We start from the raw sequence: 20601 nt of genomic DNA on the forward strand, positions 1-20601 counted from the left end.
TTATATTTTTAGTAGAGACGGGTTTCACCATGTTGGCCAGGATGGTCTCGATCTCTTGACCTCGTGATCTGCCCACCTCGACCTCCCAAAGTGCTGAGATTACAGACATGAGCAATCAGGCCCAGCCACAACTGTCACATTTTTAAGTGAAGAATCCAACCTTCGGAACAGTTGCCATTGCTCCTAACCAATGTCACTCTCAAACACGGAGAAATGAAAATGAATGATGATTCCATAGGTCAACACCACAGAACTGGCTTTTACTAACAAAACCAAAGAACCTCAAACACTTTTTGTGGACATCAAATTCCTTCCTTCATATTTTAAAATGACATTATGCATGTACATATTTTTAAAATTTAGACACATTTTAGAGAACACAATTGTGAACACAAATCCAAGAAGTGAATGAGATGTACTAAAGTCTGATTCAAACACTTCCCTTCAACTGACTTCTGTCAATCCTCTGTCCTGTGAAGTAAGTCCCGTTTCTCCTTTGCCTGCAGGGACTGAGCTGGAAATTACTGTCACACAGCAGCACATGTGACAGACATGAGGCAGGGGTTAATGCAGAGTCACAGAACAGCACCTCTGTTGACATCTAGTGGGTAAGTAGGAAGGTGTCAACCCAGGTGGCTTTTTTAAAAACCTGTAAATAAAATCTCCTCCTTTATTCCACAGATTTTAAAAAATCTTTCCCTCAGTGTGTTAGAAAGACTAATAGTATTTTTCAAACATGTGTGTGGATGGACTCACCTGGGGAGACACCTGGATCCTAGGCCACCTTTGTGGCTGCTCTGCAGACGCCTGGCTGCACCAGCTGCCTCCTCCTCTGAGAGGGGCCGCCCTGGAGAGCACCGTGCTGGCTGTGTTGCCTACTTGCTTTCCTTGGGAAACGGGGACGTAGGACCTCTACCGAGTGCTGTGATGTGTTATGTTTTGATGAGGTGGGTGGGGAGGATGGGAACAATGTTATTTGGATGTGATTGGACATCGTGTGAGGTCTTCTGCAAAGCAGCTGCCCTCAGCTCGTGGATGACAGCATCCTGCCTGCAGGTTGGGCTGCTGGACTGCCTGCAAAGCCCATCAGCGGGTCCAGGAGGTCAGGTAAAATAGGATCAGGATGAGTTCTATTCACAGAAGTCGTCAATCTAACATGAAAGAAAATAATCATGACTCAGGAGCAAGGGTGTCTGCAGCAGAGAGACTCTCCAGGCATCGTTTAGAAGCTGAATGTCACACATTTAGGGTGCCAGCTCCACACATAATCACACAAGTAAAAAGGAGGCTTTTCTCCTAAACTGACATTCTTTTTTCTCCTTTCTGAGAGGTGTGGACACTGGGGCTGGGAAATGCTCAGGCTGCCCCCTGCAGACGAGGACTGGGCTGTTAAGAGAGTCCACTTGTCTTTCATGACACAAGCCTTAGCTCACAAGATGAGAAGTCCTTAGTCCCAGACCACCTGTTCCAGGATGACAGAAACCCTTCTAAAAACTGAAATCTATGTGACAGAATGAATGAAGGTAGGCTAACCCAAATTACTGCTCACATTTTTTTAAATAAAAGTCACACAAATACCATAATGATGTTGGTTAGAACATTATGTTTCTCATATCTATAAATGAGGGCTAGTACTTATCACCCAAAAGTAGACAAAAAATATGAAATGCATTCATTCCAAATTTAGACTTTGATAACTTTCCAAAAGGTTGAAATAAGTTTAATTGCAGGGACATGAGTCCAGCTGAGTGACTTTCTGTTCATCTATAATAACCCATCTGGAACTGTATTTACTCTTCTTAGAACAGTAACTTATAACGCTGATAAACTGAGGTGGAGCCTGTTTTAGTAACATACACCTGGGTAAATGTTCTGGAACTGCCAGTGCTTAGTCACTGCTGCCTACAGTGTGGCCACCAAAGGCTTCTTGGGAAAGCTCCCTTTGGGTCCAGAAGTCTCACCCTCAAAGCTCCGGCTGCCCTGGACCCTACACAAAGCACCTGAAGCCTCTGCTGGGAATGGGGCCCTGACAGAGCCGCAATGCACCCTGAGGCTTCTTTAAAACACGAAGGTGAGTGCAAAATCCAAACAGGAAGCGTTCAGCTGTGCCCTCCCAAACCACCCCAGCACGCCCCTGCGGAACGGCTGCTCCTGTCCGTCCTTGGAGTGGTGGTTCCCTCATACTCATCTGGAAGGTGCCACAGGAAAGGCTGACAATGTATTATCACTAGGATAGACCCTAGATAATCTTTCTGATATACCAGATAGACATCACCTGTTCCCTCGTTTGTCAATATGGAAGAAACCCCACTTTATACATTTTATACAGAAAAGTGGACACTGCCATACATTCATGCGTGGTCAGCTCTGAGCCCCCAGGAATAGAAGGGCCTTCCATTTAAAACAACTTACACCTGGATACAACAAACACCAAGAAACATGCAAACACTACAGAGAATCTGGATGTGAAGAAGTCATATTTTATACTGATGAGGGTGCCGTTAATGTTGATGGATGGCTTCGATCACTCATGCTCTAATAGAGGGGCCTGTGACAGTGTCTGCTTCTCTTTCAGGATTCCCAGTTGTTTCTGTGTCAGGCACTAAGCAATCTGGTGGCTTTTGTTCCAAACAGGTATTTTAGTTGTCTTTTTGCACCTTTTAATCCCTCTTCGAAGAGTCAAGTTCAAATGCTGGAAACCGTGATGTCTCTGGTCCCAGGACATCGGAGAGAAAGTGAATAGCGCCAGCCATGCCTGCAACGTAAAATGAGGAGCCTCTTACGAATGGCACAAGGGTAGTGTCTAAGACAGTGACTTTTAATCATTTCCCTTACCAGGGGCTGCAAGCATGTGGGAAAGGTGCTGAGGACTCTAAAGATGACTTCATTAAAAAACAAAGATATCCTTATATTTAGCACCCAGCAGGTAATATAATAATACCAGCTTTCCTCACGGTCTTATATTTTAAAAATTGGTTACTGGGCTTTAATCTTATATCTTGAAACTTTAAGGTGACATCATAGAATCGCTATGGAACTTATGGATGCTGCTAATTACGATACTCCTACACATGGAGCTTCCCCTCAAGAACCTGTATATGCTCAAAGTTGCTTTTACATCTTCTTGATATTTGGTCAAAATCCCCACCCCAAATCACTGCAGTAATTAAGCAGCGGGTTTTCAACTAGACTCACAGCAGCATAGGAAGGGTATGGGATGGGGAAGGCGCTAGTAGCCCACCAAGGCCTCCAGGTCTCCTGTCCCCACTCAAATCAGAACAATTCCTCCCTTATAGGGTTTTTGTTTACAGTTTTTCTTTTGATATAAAATTCACGTCCAATGAAACACACAAATCCAAAGTGTACTTCTCTGAGGGTTTGTCAAATGCATATACACCTGTGCAAAAGAAACGCGATTAAGACCTGGAATATTTCCATCACCCCACAAGTTCCAAGTGCCCCTCTCCAGTCCCTCCAGCCCCTGTGGTCCCCCCAGGGGTAACCGGCAGCCTGGTCTTGGTCCACCAGGGATTACTTCTGCCTGCTTTGGCACTCTTAGGAGCATGGCCACAGTGTACAGCCCTTGCATCTGGTTCCTTTGTCAGGGTTCCTGCAGTTCATTCATGTTCTGTGTGTGTCCATAGTTGGCCCCGTCATACTGCTGAACAGTACACTGCAGACCGTTTCCCCATTTTGCCTACTGGAGGTCATCTGGGGTGTTCCCAGCCTTCTCTGTAAGTTTGTTTAAAGAAAGGGTTCCAGAAACTTATTTAAAAAATCAGAAAACCACTGACCTAGCAGTGCCCATGAGAAGTAAACAGGGACCCATAACGAGCATAGGAGGCCCCACAGCAGGCCCTGCGGGGACGAGCCTGGCTTTCCTGCTCAGGTGTGTGGGCAGCAGATCCACTGGGTGGCGCGCTCCAGCAGGCGTGGGCTCCTCCAGAAGAGGTGCCAGGTGCCAGGGAGCCCTCCCAGTGGCTCTTCCAGCCAGCCAGTTTGCCACAATGGCCTGCATTGCTAGGCACATGGACTAATGATCCCTCCATCCCGACGGGAATTTGGTGAGAGTCCCCCACAGTTCTGTCTGCCAGGCACTGGCGAGGCACAGGGGAAGGAGGTGACCTATGAATTTCCCGCCTTTAGGGTCCAAAGCTTTCGACCCACTGGGGCTCTGGAGGTGCTATTATCAACTAGATAAACTCCATTTAGAGTGCCGGCATTAACTCTGTTATACCTGATGCAAATGCATTGCACTTTTATGACATCGAGGACTAAAACTTTTATTCTAATAAATACTTTTTCCTTATGAGTTCTTTGAATATTAAAATGATCATCTTCTGCAAAAGATGTGACACATGCTCTATTTTCTGCTCATATTTCTAAAAAGTGATTTAAAAATATTACCAGTATAAAAACTAAAACAGGACATACCACTACAGATGATGTAGACAGAGGATGATAAGGGGATACTACCAATAGCGTACACTTATGAATTTCACCACATGTACACAATTAACCGATTTCCCCAAAATTACAAACTATGACAGCTCACCCAATATGAAATAGATAACTTGAACAGCCCTGTAACTATTTTAAAAATTGAATTTCTTTTAAAAGTCTAGAAAAATAAATCTCCAGACCTAGAAGTTTGTACTAGAGAATTCTACTAAACATTTAAGTTACATTAATACCAATTCTTCCACCAATTAACACACAGTCTGTCCCAGAAAACGGAAGAGAAGAAGATACTTCTCAACACAGTTTGTTAGGTCAGTATGACCCTGATACCAACACCAGATAAAGACAGCACAAAACAGGAAAACTGTAGGCCAGTACCCTTCATGAATAGAGATGCAAAAACCTTTACCAAAATATTAGCAAACAGAAAGCACGCCCACACCCACATATAAATCTAATGAATATCCGGGCCTGTTTGTGGGGCTTCTCTGTTTGTGCTCCAGTCTTCCCTCCCCTGTGCCCTCGGTGGACTTGGAATCCTTGCTGCTTTCACTGACTGCCTATCGGTGCTCTTCTTTTCAGAACTTTCTTCAACATTCACTTTTGCTATTTTTCTAATTACCAATATTTCTAATTGCCAATATTAATTATTCATACTTCTTTATATAATATTAAATATATATTAAGTAATTAGTAAAGCTTCCCATGAATACACCAATATTAAGTACGCAACATTACAGATGAAACACAGAGGAGTAAACTATTTCTTCCATTGCTAACAGCAAGCCGCCTACGTTCTGTCTGCAGAGACACCTCACAAAAAACCTAACAGCACTTGGAAGACATTCACAGGAGCAAAAAAAATAGGTAAGGTGAGGAGATTCAACATAATTTTCAGCAATAAGCTAATTTGCTGACTTATTTTACAGTTTGGAAGTATTACTTGAGCCAGGTCAAATGTGAACAGTGCCAGTCCACGGGGGCAAGAGAACCAATTTCACCCATACATTTAAACCATAGCATTTTTCTCACTCTTACCTTCAAAGAGTGAATAGGGTCTGTCAGGAATGCGGCACCCATGTGCTCCGTAATCTAGACACCACTCTGCAAACTGAAAAGAAAGGGATTTCTTTTTAAGACTGGAGTTTCTACTTGGTGAAAAGGTAATAAATGAGAATGCAATGTCTTCACAGGAATTAGGGAAGTGGACCCCCAGCTGTAGGGCATTCAGTGTGGGCTCCACGGGCTCCTGCGCCCCCTCTTCCAGGGGCAAGGCCTAGCAAGTCTTGTCACCTCTGCTTGTGGCTGCCTCAGCTGTAGAGTGGGGTCTGCCTTACGGCTGCTGGGAAGTCCGAGGTGAAAACTGAACAGCTCAATGACACTCTGTTCTCCCTGGCACCTTCCTCCTGCCGCTTCAGCTGACGATTCTAGAAGCAACTCGAAACGCCTGCTCTATCCTGAACAAAAAACCCTGGCTCTAAAACGGCCCTCAGCAGCAGCTGCCAGCTCCCCCGGCCCCAGCTGGGAAACAGCTTCAGCCCTGCCTGGGGCGCCGCCTCTCACCGCAGCCCCTCCACAGCTGCTGCTTGGCAGCCTCTCCACCTTCACAGCCCCTGGCTCTCAGCCCTTCCTGTGCTCTCCTCTGAGCTCCTTGACCCTTTTTTCTTAGACCTCTTCAATGGGTATTTCCATATCGTTTTAATAAACTTCCCTTTTGTGCCTAAGCTAACATAATTTGAAGAGTCATTTGTACACTAAGAATCATAAGTAATAAACATGAGGAGTATCAAGTTCAGCACACGTAAAAAGAAACTCACTCTGCTTTTACCCTCCCAATCTGCTCACTCTTAGCTTGTCTGATGGCCCATCTACCCAGTTTTCCGAGTCAGACAACAGAAAGACATTCAGATATTTCCATCTTCTCCACATTTAAAAACATGCATTAAATTCTGTGGGCTTTACATCATACGTGTTTCTAAATGTCTCATTTTTTATCCCAACCTATGCTTTGGTTTATAACTCAACATTTCTTGCATTAATTACTAAACCGCTATTTAGGGAAACCCAAGTTCGCCTCATTCTTCCTACTGGGACCACAGCGATCTTTCTAAAAGAAGAGTCTGAACATGGATTCCAAACCCTTCCATGAGCCCCCATCTTCCAAATCGGTATCCAATGCTAGCTGATTACTAAAATTACTGGGGGAGCTTGAAAAATATTAGTGCTGGGGGTTCCTCATTTAACTGGTCTACAGTGAGATCCAGTCATTATTTGAAAGCTTCCCAGTGGTACAAGGTTGAGAACTACTGGCTACAGGGAAGGACTAACTTTCTCCGGCCTCCACCCACCTGTCTGACTTCACCTTTCCTTCCTCACACCTTTCCTCACACATTTCCTTCCCTTTGCACCCCAAAGGCTGAAGTGCTTACGGAGTCAGGAACACACTGAGCTGGTTCCTGCTCTGCAGTTCTGCCCAGGCTATTCTCCTTATCAGAACTGCATTCCACCTCTGCAGGCCACCCCTGCCTGGCCCACCTGAAAAACCCCTCATCTTTAAAAAACCGGCGGCATCTCAACCCTCCTGCATTGCCCATATTTGCATAATCATCTACCATCATCACATCATCAAGGCTGGCCCAGGCCTGCGGAATCTGGCTGCTTCCCGCTTGCTGGCTCCTGTTCTGCCCCATCCCCCGTGCTCCAGCCATAGTGTCTGGGCGCTCACACCTCCGGGACTTCGGAACAGCAGTTTCTTCTGCTGACCTGCCATGCCAAATTGGGCCCTGCCCTCTTTGCTTCCACAGCCTCCTGCATGCTTCCATCAGTGGGGGAGCCACAGATGTGCGTGCATTTTCCGGCGCACCAACGAGGTGGGGCCCATTCCATTTGGGTTGAGAAAAGGCTTCATAAAGTAACAGATATTCAAAAAGTATAAAGAACACATCAGCCGCAATGCCTCCATCTAACAAGGGTCACTGTACACACTTTAGTGTATTTTCTTCCAATCTTTTTTCTGTGTGCACACAACTACATTTTGTGAAATGTGTACATAATAAGAATACTAGCAAACATTTACTGAGTCTTGCTCTGTGCCATTCATCTTCAGTGCATGTTTACTGAGTTTATACTAGGAGATATACACTGCTCCAAGTACTAGTGTAGAATAGTGACCCAGACAAACAAGATCAAGAAGCTTATGTTCTACCAGCCTACATACTCAAGAAACACGCAAAAATATACAATGAGCAACTGAGTGATCATCCACTTGGGGGTCTCAAAAGTCCTTCTTAGAATGTCACAGTTCAGATCAGCATGGCAAGGAGCCACCATCCACATGCTGAAGGAAGAGTGCTCCTGAAGGGAAGAGTTAAGGACAGGTCCAGCGGAAACAAGAGTGACACACTCCGTTCTTAGGGCGGCATGGCTGTATTACGGCAGGCTAGAGGGCAGGGTACGGTGAGGAGACTAGGCAGAGACACAGAGGGGGCCAAGGTGCGCAGGGCTCTGTCAACCTGGCGGAGGAGTGCAGGCTCCATCTACAGTCGATGGGAAGCCGCTGGAGGGTCTGGCAGGATGATTACAGACGATCTGCACATTAGCTCAGTTCTGCTTGCAACATCCTTAGGAGGTGGGTAGTATTTTTTTTCTATCTGTACAAATGAGGAAACTGAGGCTTGAAGAAGAGACACATTCAAACTCATAAAGCCAATAAATGGCACAGGTGGTAATTCTCATCAGGCAGTGACTCCAGGACACATATTCTTCAGAAGCCATTGACATTTGTGCTCCCCATTCTATAGACAGGGACACTGTGGCCCAGAGAAGCCGCAGACAAAGCTGTGTCAGAAGAAAAAAAGGAAGCTACAGAGTTGGGAGAAACAGATTAAAAGAAGGAACAAGAGTTGTACTTCTGGACTCTGTGCACACTCGGAAGCAGTTCCAACAGAGCCACCCTCACCTTGCAAGCTCGGTAGAGGTACTTCTTATCCTGCGTGAGACGGTAAAGGGACAGGAAGGAGTAGCCGTTGCCAGCAGTCCCATGGCAGATCCCGTAGCCCTTCCGCAGCAAACCTCGCTGCCAAATCACATCGCTACACTCCATGGCCTCTTTCAAGTACTTCTCCTCCTTAAAGATCTTGGCAAATTAAAAACAAAGCAGTGTTAAAAAGACAGTTTCAATGACGAGCTGGCAAAATACTTTCCCTTTCTGGTTAGGACATGGCATGACATTAGGAAAACTGAAATGGTACTGGGGGTGAAAAACAGACAAACAAACAAACAAACAAACAAAAAACAGCAGCAACACCGTACATAGAATCTCGCAATCTCAATTCATTAGCCCAGTGGTCTCCAACCTTTCTGGCACCAGGAACTGGTTTCGTGGAACCATTTTTCCACGGCCAGGAAGGGGAGTTGGGGATGGTTTTGGGATGAAACTGTTCCACCTCAGATCATCAGGCATTAGTTAGATTCTCATAAGGAGCACGCAACCTAGATCCCTCGCATAAGCAGTTCATGATACGGTTCGCCCTCCTAGGAGAATCTAACGTGGCCGCTGATCTGACAGGTGGCAGAGCTCAGACAGTAATGTGAGTGATAGGCAGCGACTACAAACACAGTTGAAGCTTTGCTTGCTCGCCGCTCACCTCCTGCTGTGCAGCCCGGTCCCTAACAGGCCACAGACCAGTACCAATTCACAGCCTGGGGGCTGGGCTGGGGACCCCCGCATTAGCCTATTCCCTTTGTCCTCCTTCTGTTTGACAGTTTTACTAAAATAATTCTAAAATTTAGTCTTTAAAATTAAAATTAAAGCTGCCATATCTTTTTGGTAAGATGTTTTTCTTGTTTCTTGGCACGTACATCCCATAGCTCTAAAATTTCTGCTCTTGTAGAAGGCAATCGAGAGAGTGAGGCCCTGTTAGCAGGGCAAGAATGTCCAACACACTGGTCAGTACACCTCAACAGGACCTGAGGACCCTGCCCCACCCAGCTGGCAAGATCCATCTTCACCCATCCCAAGGAAGCTGGCACACAGCTTTCTGGGGTCCAGGAGCAAGCATCACCTCCCTGAGATGTTTATATGGTCAGCTGCAGAGACAGGCAGGCTCAGTGAAGGCAAGAGACGGCAAGAAGAAGCTGTGGGTTTTCACCTCCTGAGATTCCCTTGTACATTTTCTTCTTTCTCCTCACATGCCATATACTGTTTTCCTGATCCTTTCCTCAGAGTCTGTTCTTAGTTATGTCTACCTGCTAACTCATCCCATTCCAGTGCAAATGGGTTTTGGACAATGGATCAGAGGCACAAAGGTCATCACTACTTGGGTGGCAGGTCAGGTCCCTCTACTTGTGACTGATTAGCTGGGCACTCAGTCGAGAACGGCTCTGAGGTCGCAGGAAAAAGGCGGAGGTGGGGGGACTGGGCACGAACTGCGACCAGTGTCTACAGAGGGCAGAGCGGGAAACAGAGGCACAGCAAATCACCAGGGAGATTAAATGTTCCCAAAGTTAGGCTGTTAGGGAATCAGAAGCAGGACCCCCTCTATCAGTCACAAAGGCAGCTAAGATGTGGACTCTGGGGTCAGACAGCCTGACCTGAGTCCCTACTGTCACCCTTTAACTGTGTGACCTTGGCTAAGTCACTGAAAAGTCTATGTCTTAGTCTTCTCAACTATAAAAGGATGACCGTCCTTCACTTCTGTGGCTTGCTATGAAGATTAAGATGTGATCACATCCTTGGAGCTTCTGGAACAGTGCCTGGCACATGGGAAGTGCTAGCTATTTCTTGGCTATGATTAACCATTACTCTTTCTATGGTATCGTGCCAGCACACATACTTCATCCTGTCACTTGCATCTTAAGCCTCTGAAAATGAACTGTAAAGGAAAACATGTTTTCCCATCCTAAGGAAATATTTGGTCAAAGCTAATGGGCGAGAAGATATTGTTTGAGAGGTTGTGTCCTGAAATCACACAGAGTGAGGACAGCCCTAAATTAGTGAGCCAGAGCTGCCCCTGCTGGTGGGTGCCCGGGTGACTGAGGGTCCACATGGAAACCGAACAGGGTTCCTTCATGCCGTCCCTGCGCCTGCGAGGCTGAGGCTGCTAGAGCCATGCCCACAATGCAGCCTGCACTGCTGCTTCTCAGCACCAGCAGCCTACCATGTCTGCTCCTGCCACCACATACACTCATGCTCTAAGCAAACAGCTACTTCTAACAGCGAGACATCCGAGAATTCAGAACTACAGAAAAGAGCTCCTGGACTAAATCACAGATTCATCTTCTCCACATTGTATTACAGCAATCATACATGGGCTACAAAATCCATGTACTTATCCACATTACCTCCCCCAAATGGTAAGTTTCCCTGGGCAGTACAGGACAGAAAGTACAGAAAGACAGCACAATGTGAAGGAAAACCCGAGGGCTCTGGAGTCAGTCAGACACAGGGCTGGAGTCCCTGTTCCACCACGGCAGGCTGTGACTTCAGGTCAGCTGCCGCACCCGACCTGGGCCTGTGCGCCCATGCTACAAAACGGATGGATCCCAAGATGACTCAAACGTCAGAAATAGAGACAAGGGTTTTAGGCAGTTATTAGAAATATCTTCAAAGATGAAAAGGGGACTATAATCATCATCAGTGAACCCTCAGAAGAGAAAGGCAGAATAAGACAGAAACAAAGGGATATTCTGGACCTAGAAAAACATCAATAGCTAAAATTACAAAACTCGCTGGGTGGGTTTACGAGCAGGCTGGACATAAGAAATCATTAGTGAATACAAAACCAGGGAAATAGCAATCATCTAATCCTAATTACAGAGAAGAACAAGAAATCTAGAAAACAAAAGCCTCAGGAACCTGCAGGAAAAGAGGAGCCAGTCACCCAGTGTACTAAAAGATACACGTTTACAAGTTCAAGTTCAAAGGATCTTAAGCACGATAAATACAAATACATCTAGGCGCGTGACAGTTAAACTATTAAAAACCAAAAATTAAGAGGAAACCGTGAAAGCCTCTAGAGAAAAAGCACACGTTCCATACAAGAGAACAGTGCAGAGAATGACTTGGAAACAACAGAGGTGGACGATGACGGAACAATGCCTTTAAAGCACCAAAAAGAAAAAAAGTCAACCTAGAATTCCCCATCCAGCAAAAATGTATTTAAGAATAAAGGTGAAATAAAAACAAATTTAAGACAAATGAAAATCAATTTGTTGTCACCAAACCTATGCTAAGTAAAATTCTACAGGATGAAAGAAATAATACCGGATAGAAATCAGGATCTTCAGGAAGAAACAAAGACCACTAAAAATGGGCACTACATAAATAAATAATAAAACTATCTTTTTTGCTTGTATCAATTAAAATAAAATATGCAGGGCTATTTAAAGCAAAATTTCTGGCCAGCCACGGTAGTTCACACCTGTAATCCCAGCACTTTAGGAGGCTGAAACAGAAGGATCACTTGAGCCCAGGAGTTCGAGACTAGCCTGGGCAACACAGTGAGGACCCTGTCTCTTCAAAAAGAATTTTTTAAATTAAAAATAAAGCAAAAATTCTAACATTATATCAGTGGTTTACAACATTCGTAGATTTTATAAATATGGCAGATAGAGTGCAAAGCTCTGGAGTAAGCACAACCACCTGCCTATGAGTTTCTTACAGTTTATGTGAAGTGGCTCAGTGTTAACTCTAAGGAGATTATGAAAAGCTAAGGATATATATTGCAACCCCTGTAGCACTAGTAAAAAAAATATGCAAATAGATACAGTTGAAGAGTTAACAGAGGCCCAGGCACGGTGGCGCTCACACCTGTAATCTCAGCACTTAGGAAGGCCGAGGCGGGCGGATTACCTGAGGTCAGGAGTTTGAGACCAGCCTGGCCAACACGGTAAAATCCCGTCCCTACGAAAAATACAAAAATTAGCCAGCTAGGCATGGTGGCACGTGCCTGTAGTCCCAGCTACGCAGGAGGCTGAGGCAGGAGAATCGCTTGAACCTGGGAGGCGGAGGTTGTAGTGAGCTGAGATCTCACCACTGCACTCCAGCCTGGGTGACAAAGCGAGACTCCATCTCAAAAAAAAAAAAAAAAAAAAGAGTCAACAGAAAAATTAAAACAGAATCCTAAAAAATTTCCAACTAATCTCTCTACCTCCCTAAAAAAAAAAAAAGAAAAAAGAAAAAAGCAGGAAAGAAAAAACAGAGGGAGGAAAAACACAAAATGTAATTTAAAAAAATTTTAAATGGCAGAGCTGAATCCAACCGCATCAATAATTATATTAAATATATATGAACTAATTCCAATTAAAACACTGAGATTATTAGACTAGCTATAACACAAGTCCCATACAGGCTGAAAGCAAAAAGATGTGTCACGCAAACAGTAATTATAAAATGCTGGAGCAGCTGCATTAATATCAGACAAAGTAGATTTCAAGACAAAGAATATTACCAGAGATAAAAGGAACACTCCATGATGATAAAAGAGTCAATTCATTAGGAAAACATAACCATCATAAACATGTATTAGGACAGAGCCTCAAAATGCATGAAGCAAACAGTAAAAAAAATTAAAGAGAAGAAAATAAACAGTTGGGAAACTGTAAAACTCCTCCTCCCATGACTAAGTAAACAAACAGCTGAAACAAATATGTAAGACAAATCCGTGAGGGTCAGCGCACTACAAGCCCACACAGTTTGATCTGTAAATTAAGTTCCCTGGAGTGTGGTCATGATGGTTCATTCACACACTGGCTGTGGCTGCTTTTGTGTTACAATGATAGAACTGAGTGGTTGCAGAGATTGCATGGACCGCAAGCCTAAAATATTTACTGTCCGGTTATTACAGGAAGTTCGCTGACCTCTGTAATTGAAGATCTGAACGATACATCCAATCATTGGCCTAACTGACATTTCTAGCACGCTATGCCTGACAACTAGAGAATACACATTCCATGCAAATGCACGTGGGACATTCATCAAGACAGACTAAATACTGAGCCATAAAATACATCTAAGTAAATTTTAAAACGTTAAATCGTACATAATATGTTTTGTCACAATGGAATTAAATCAGAAATCAATGAAAATATCTATACAATTCTCAAATATCTGAAAAATACACAACCCACTCCTAAATAACCCATGAATCAAGAGAGAAATCATAAGGGTAATTAGGGACTATCTAAAACTAAATGAAAATGAAAACAAGACATAAAATATTTGGGAATGGAGCTAAAATAGTGCTTAGAGGAAAATGTAAAGCTTTAAATGCTTGTATTAGAAAAAAAGAAAGGTACAAGACCTAGGATTCCACTTTAAAAAGTTAGAAAACGGCAAAGTAAATCTAAAGTCCATAGAAATAAATATTATTTATTTTTACTTTTTATGTTTTTTAAGACAGGGTCTTACTCTGTCGCCTAGGCTAGAGTGCAGTGGCACCACCATGGCCAGATAATTTTGGATTTTTTGTAGAGATGAGGTCTATGTTGCCCAGGTTGGTCTTGAACTTGTGGCCTCAAGCTATCCTCCACCTTGGCCTCCAAAATTGCTGGAATTGAGGGGCGGAGCAAGATGGCCGAATAGGAACAGCTCCAGTCTCCAACTCCCAGCGTGAGCGACACAGAAGACAGGTCATTTCTGCATTTTCAACTGAGGTACTGGGTTTATCTCACTAGGGAGTGCCTGACAATCAGTGCTGGTCAGCTGCTGCAGCCCGACCAGCGAAAGCTGAAGCAGGGGGAGCCATCGCCTCACCTGGGAAGCCAGGGGGAAGGGAATTCCTTTTCCTAGCCAGGGGAACTGAGACACACAACACCTGGAAAATCGAGTAACTCCCACCCCAATACTGCGCTCTACCAAGGATCTTAGCAAACGGGCACACCAGGAGACTATATCCCACACCTGGCCAGAAGGGTCCCACGCCCACGGAGCCTCCCTCATTGCTAGCACAGCAGTCTGCCATCTGGCGGCAAGGCAGCAGCGAGGCTGGGGGAGGGGCGCCCGCCATTGCTGAGGCTTAAGTAGATAAACAAAGCAGCTGGGAAGCTCGAACTGGGTGGAGCTCACAGCAGCTCAAGGAGTCCTGCCTGTCTCTGTAGAGTCCACCTCTGGGGACAGGGCACAGCTAAACAACAACAACAACAACAACAACAGCAAAAAGCAGCTGAAACCTCTGCAGACGCAAATGACTCTGTCTGACAGCTTTGAAGTGAGCAGTGGATCTCCCATCATGGAGGTTGAGATCTGAGAACGGACAGACTACCTGCTCAAGTGGGTCCCTGACCCCTGAGAAGCCTAACTGGGAGACATCCCCCACTAGGGGCAGACCGACACCCCACACCTCACACGGTGGAGTACACCCCTGAGAGGAAGCCTCCATAGCAAGAATCAGACAGGTACACTCGCTGTTCAGCAATATTGTATCTTCTGCAGCCTCTGCTGCTGTCACCCAGGCAAACAGGGTCTGGAGTGGACCTCAAGCAATCTCCAACAGACCTACAGCTGAGGGTCCTGACTGTTAGAAGGAAAACTAACAAACAGGAAGGACACCCACACCAAAACCCCACGTATGTTACCATCATCAAAGACCAGAGGCAGATAAAACCACAAAGATGGGGAAAAAGCAGGGCAGAAAAGCTGGAAATTCAAAAAATAAGAGCGCATCGCCCCCTGCAAAGGAACGCAGCTCATCGCCAGCAACGGATCAAAGCTGGACGGAGAATGACTTTGATGAGATGAGAGAAGGCGGCTCCAGTCCATCAAACTTCTCAGCTAAAGGAGGAATTACGTACCCAGCGCAAAGAAACTAAAAATTTTGAAAAAAAAGTGGAAGAATTGATAACTAGAATAATTAATGCAGAGAAGGCCAAAATTGCTGGAATTATAGGAGTGAGCCACTGGGCCCAGACCCATAGAAGGAAGTTTTAAAAAGAAAAGAAGAAAAATCAATGAAATAGGAAATAAAGCTAAAATGTATAAGTTTATTTCTTTAAAAGATCAATAAAACTTTGAGAAAGCTGCTATCTAGACTGAGGAAAGAGAGAGAAAACATAAATTACTAATATCAAGAATAAAAGGGAGGCCAGCGTGGTGGCTCACGCCTGTAATCCCAACACTGTGGGAGGCCGAAGCAGGTGGATCACCTCAGGGCAGGAGTTGCAGACCAGCCTGGCCTACATGGTGAAACCCTGTCTCTACTAAAAACACAAAAATTAGTCAGGCGTGGTAGCTCGTGTCTAGAATCACAACTACATGGAAGGCTGCAGCAGGAGAATTGCTTGAACCCAGGAGGCGGAGGTTTCAGTGAGCCAAGATCATGCCACTGCACTCCAGCCTGGCAGGAACGGCAAGATTCTATCTCCAAAAAAAAAAAAAAAAGGAAAAGAAAAAAGAATAAAAGACTTCGGACCGTATTAAACATTAAAAAAATGAGATATGAATAACATGCCAATACATTTGACAACTTAGACAAAATGAGAAAACATATTGAAAACCACAGTTTACAAAGTTGATGCAAAATGATTCTATTAATGAAATTGAATTCATAATAAAAAATTTTCCCACACACATTTAAGCAAGTAATAACACCAATTGTACACAAAATCTTTCTGAAAATAAGAGAAAACACTTTCTAGCTCATGTATGTGACCAGCATAATCCTGATACCCTATTCCTAATAAAAACAAAGATTTTATAGAAAAAGAAAATATGCACTAATAGAGACATAAAAATCTTTAAATATTAGCAAATCAAATCTAGGAATATTAATAAAAAGAAAAGGATAAAAATCATGTCCAAGTGAGGTTTATACTAGGAATGCAAGGTCGACTCAACTTTTAAAAACCAATCAATGTAAAATCACCATATTAATAAAACAAAAGAGGAAAACCATAGGAGCATTTGAATAAATCCAGGGAAAAAAATGACAAAATTCAACACCCCTTCATGATACCCAGTAATAAAAGGAAACTTCTTCAATCTGATAAAAGGCATCTAAGAAAAACAGTTAAAAGTATACTTGATAGGGAAATATTTAATTTTTTTTCTATGACTGTGAATAAAGCAAAGATGTCCACTCTGACCACTTCTACTATATTTCTACTATATTCAATATTCTACTATAGATCCTAACCAATGTAATAAGAGCGGTAAAGGAAATACAAGGCACAGAGGTTGAAAAGGATGAAAACTCACAGATACAATATGTGTACACAGAAAATCCCAAGTAAGCTATAAAAAAGCTACTAGAACTGATACATGAATTTAGCACAGAATATAAAGTCAATATACAAAAAGCAGCTGTGGCCAGTTACAGTGGCTCAGGCCTATAATCCCAGCACTTTGGGAGACTGAGGTGGGCAGATCCATTGCTTGAGCTTGGGAGTTTGAGACCAGCCTGGGCAATATGATGAAATCCCATCTCTACAAAAAATACAAAAATTAGCCAGGCATGGTGGTGCATGACTGTAGTCCCAGCTCCAATAGGCTCCATTTTTAGAAGCTGACCAATGGACTCTAAAACTTATATGAAAATACAAAGGACCTGGAATATTCAAAGTGATTCTGAAAAAGAATAAAGTTAGAGGTCTTAAGTCACCTGATCTCAAAACTTACAATAAATGCAGAATAAGAAAAATAACATGGTAATATCATGTAGGTAAACAGGCCAAAGTAACTGAATACAGTTCAGAAACAGACCCAGGCTTATTAGGTCATTTGATTTTTGACAGAGGAACCAAAATCAATCAAACAGGAAAAATAAATGTCTTTTCCATAAAAGGTATGGGAACAATCAGATATCCCTATGATTAAAACAAAAAACCACCTCGTTTGTTACCTGATGTAATATCCAAAACTTAATTTGAGATAGATCACAGGCCTAAAGGTAAAATCTAAAACAATGAAGATTAAAGGAGAGTATTATCTATATAACCTGAGGGTAGGTAAGGTTCCTTAGACAAAACACAGAAAGTAATTATCATAAAAGAAAACACTGAAAAATAGAATTTATCAAAATTTAAAACTCTATTAATCAAAAGATACCATAAAAATATGATTAGGCAAACTACAGACAGGGAGAAATTATTTGTAAGATATATATCTGACAGAGGGGACTTTAACCAGAACATATACAAAATTCTTACAAAAATAGCAAAAAGACAAAAATAAAATAAAACAATGTAGGTAAAACACATGAAGAGACAGGCTGGGCACAGTGGCTCACACCTATAATTCCAGCACTTTGGGAGGCCAAGGCAGGAAGATTGCCTGAGTCCAGGAGTTCAAAACCAGCCCGGGCAACAAAGCAAGACTCCTACAAAAAAATAAAAAGATTTAGCCAGGTGTGGTGGCACGTGCCTGTAGTCCCAGCTACTTGGGAGGCTGAAGTGGGAGGATCACCTGAGCCCCAAAGGTCGAGGCTGCAGTGAGCCAAGATCCACGACTGCACTCCAGCCTGGGTGACAGTGCAAGGCCCTGTCTCAAAAGATAGTAATAATAATAAGAAGAAGATATGAAGAGACACTCAACAAAAGAAGATACACAATTGACCCATGAGCACATGCAAAAATTAATCAACCCTGGTCAATCAGGAAGATACAAATAAACCACAATGAAAACCTACCAAAATAATTAACATTAAAAAGACTTTCAACACCAAGTGCTGGCAGATGCAGAACAACCAGAACTTGTGGGGAAAGTCTGGCAATTTCTAAAACTAAACATACACCTACCCTCCGATCCAGTGATTCTACTCCTAGATATTAACCCAGAAGAAATGAAGACATGTGTCTCCAGACAGACCTGTGCAAGAATGTTCATAGCAGCTTGTTCCTAACAGCCAAAACCTGGAAACTAATGAAAAACAATGATAAACTGGCTGGACGCAGTGGCTCATACCTGTAATCCCAGAAGTTTGGGAGGCCAAGGCAGGCAGATCACCTAAGGTCAGGAGTTCAAGACTAGCCTGGGCAACATGGTGAAACTCTGTCTCTACTAAAAGTACAAAAAATTAGCCGGGCATGGTGACGTGTACCTCTAATCCCAGCTACTTGGGAGGCTGACGCACGAAAACTGCTTGAACCCAGAAGGCAAAGGTTGCAGTGAGCCAAGATTGCTCCACTGCACTCCAACCTGGGGGAAAGAGTGAGACTGTGTCTCAAATTAAAAAAAAAAAGAAAGAAAAACAATGATAAACTATGGTACATGTACTTAAGTGATGCTTAAAATTAGGAAGGTATCAGAATCCTGAGTAAGGGGGAAAAAAGTATAGTTCAGAAAAATATTTTCAAGTAATTCTGATACCCGTTGAAAAACTTTCCATGTTTCAAATAACCAACTTGCAAACAAGCTTCAAGAACAGAATTTGTATGAAAGCATTTTCTGACATATATACAATAGTTGGTCACCAGGGGGCACTCTCAATGCAGTTCTATCTGGGGCTTCCCAGGGCAGGCGTGTGGGCATAAGCAGTGATGCTGTGGCTGCTGCCAAATTCAGTTCAGCATCTAAGGACTGCACTGGTGTCACTCTGGTGGGGGTGTTACATGCTTTTTTTGGACATCACATTTACCTTTCCAAATACAATCTCATTTAACAAATGTATTTGTTTACAGCGGCTAAACCCACACAAATTGCTAATGCCCTAGGGCTCAAAACGTGAACAGAAGGAAGAATTTGCCACCGTTACCCATGATTTTTTTGTCAGATAATCAAGAGCTGGCTGTAACTACTTATCAAAATAGCTTCCAGTTGTAACTGGATGTACACAGATGTAATTTGTTAGAAAATCATTCACAATACAATTCCTAATACAATGTAGAATATTGTTAAAATCTTGCCCTTTTTCTTTTCTTTCTTTTTTTTTTTTTTTTTTTGAGGCAGGGTCTTGCTGTGTCACCCAGGCTGGAGTGCAGTGGCATGATCATAGCTCACTGCAACCTCCGCCTCCCAGGCTCAAACCATCCTTCCACCTCAGCCTCCCAGGTACGTGGGACTACAGGTACGTGCCAGCGCACACAGGTAAGTTTTGTATTTTTTTTTTTAGTATAGACGTGGTTTCGCCATGTTGCCCAGGCTGGTCTCCAACTCCTGGGCTCAAGCAACCCTCCTGCCTTGGCCTCCCAAAGTGCTGGGATGGCAGGTGTGAGTCATGGCGCCTGGCCAAACCTTTACATTTTAAGGCCATCTAAAGTACCATATAACTTTAAATTAACAAGTAATACATGTTCCTACACAGAAGAGTATACCCTACTAAATACTAACACATGATGAGCATCTATAGGGAGGGAAAATAAATTTTGTGAGTCTGGACTGAACTTAGTTTTTTTTGTAAAGGATAATTAATATTTTTTCAAGTACTTGAACACTTTACACCTTCATAAGCACACCTGAACAACTCAGGACTTCATATGCCAGGAGAAGAAAATGTTAGTGCTTGTTATTACAAAAAACTTGAACATTTCCTACCTAATTTTAAGAGACAGCTTTAATAAATGGAGGCCCTCTCAATTTAACTGTAACTTGAGAGAAAACAGTGTGGAGCTGTGCTTCTCTAGCTTTGCCTCCCCCACCGCACCCGCCCTGCCTTGGTCAAACACAAACCCCACCCTCCACTCAGGGATGCAAACAGATGTGCGGACTCCGCAGCACATTGTCTGTTTCCCCGCTGGCAGAGACCTTCAGTCTACACTTATTTTCTGTAGTTTATACTATGAAGAGGATGTATTTTTACCCCCATTGTAAGACCATATTACATATGCTTTTTCCTTTTTAAATTTTTCATTGATATATAATAATTGTACATATTTATGGGTGCATGTGATATACATGCACATAATGTGTAATGATCAAGTCAGGGTATTCAGGATGTCCATTAGCTTGAGCATTTATCATTTATTTATGCTGGGAACATTTCAAATCTTCTCTTCTAGCTATTTTGAAATATAAAATATATATGCTTTTTCAAATTACCACTGATGCCTTCCTACCCCCAGAAGATTCTGATATTCCTCCTTGTTCCTCATGTTCAAGAATCTTAATGTAGAGGACACAATTAACATTTTAAAGACTAAGTATGGGATCTTGAAATCTTTGGCTCTATGCTTTCTGGAGGAGAGAAATTTGTTTTGGAACCAACAGGG

At 43.2% G+C, this 20601-nt stretch overlaps 1 protein-coding gene across 1 annotated transcript in view; it reads right to left on the reverse strand.

Moving 5' to 3' along the window:
* Nucleotides 1–235: 235 nt before the first annotated feature.
* Nucleotides 236–20601, reverse strand: part of LANCL2 (LanC like 2) — a 63876-nt gene continuing 43510 nt past the window's right edge. The window contains exons 7-9 of the mRNA XM_025378001.1: nucleotides 8420–8596; nucleotides 5500–5572; nucleotides 236–2755 (exon numbers count right to left, since the gene is read on the reverse strand). Coding sequence (XP_025233786.1) covers nucleotides 2661–2755; nucleotides 5500–5572; nucleotides 8420–8596 — 345 coding nt within the window. The 3' untranslated portion in view covers nucleotides 236–2660. The remainder of the gene's footprint in view (nucleotides 2756–5499; nucleotides 5573–8419; nucleotides 8597–20601) is intronic.

This window comes from Theropithecus gelada, chromosome 3, assembly GCF_003255815.1.
Source record: "Theropithecus gelada isolate Dixy chromosome 3, Tgel_1.0, whole genome shotgun sequence".
Classification (NCBI taxonomy): domain Eukaryota; kingdom Metazoa; phylum Chordata; class Mammalia; order Primates; family Cercopithecidae; genus Theropithecus; species Theropithecus gelada.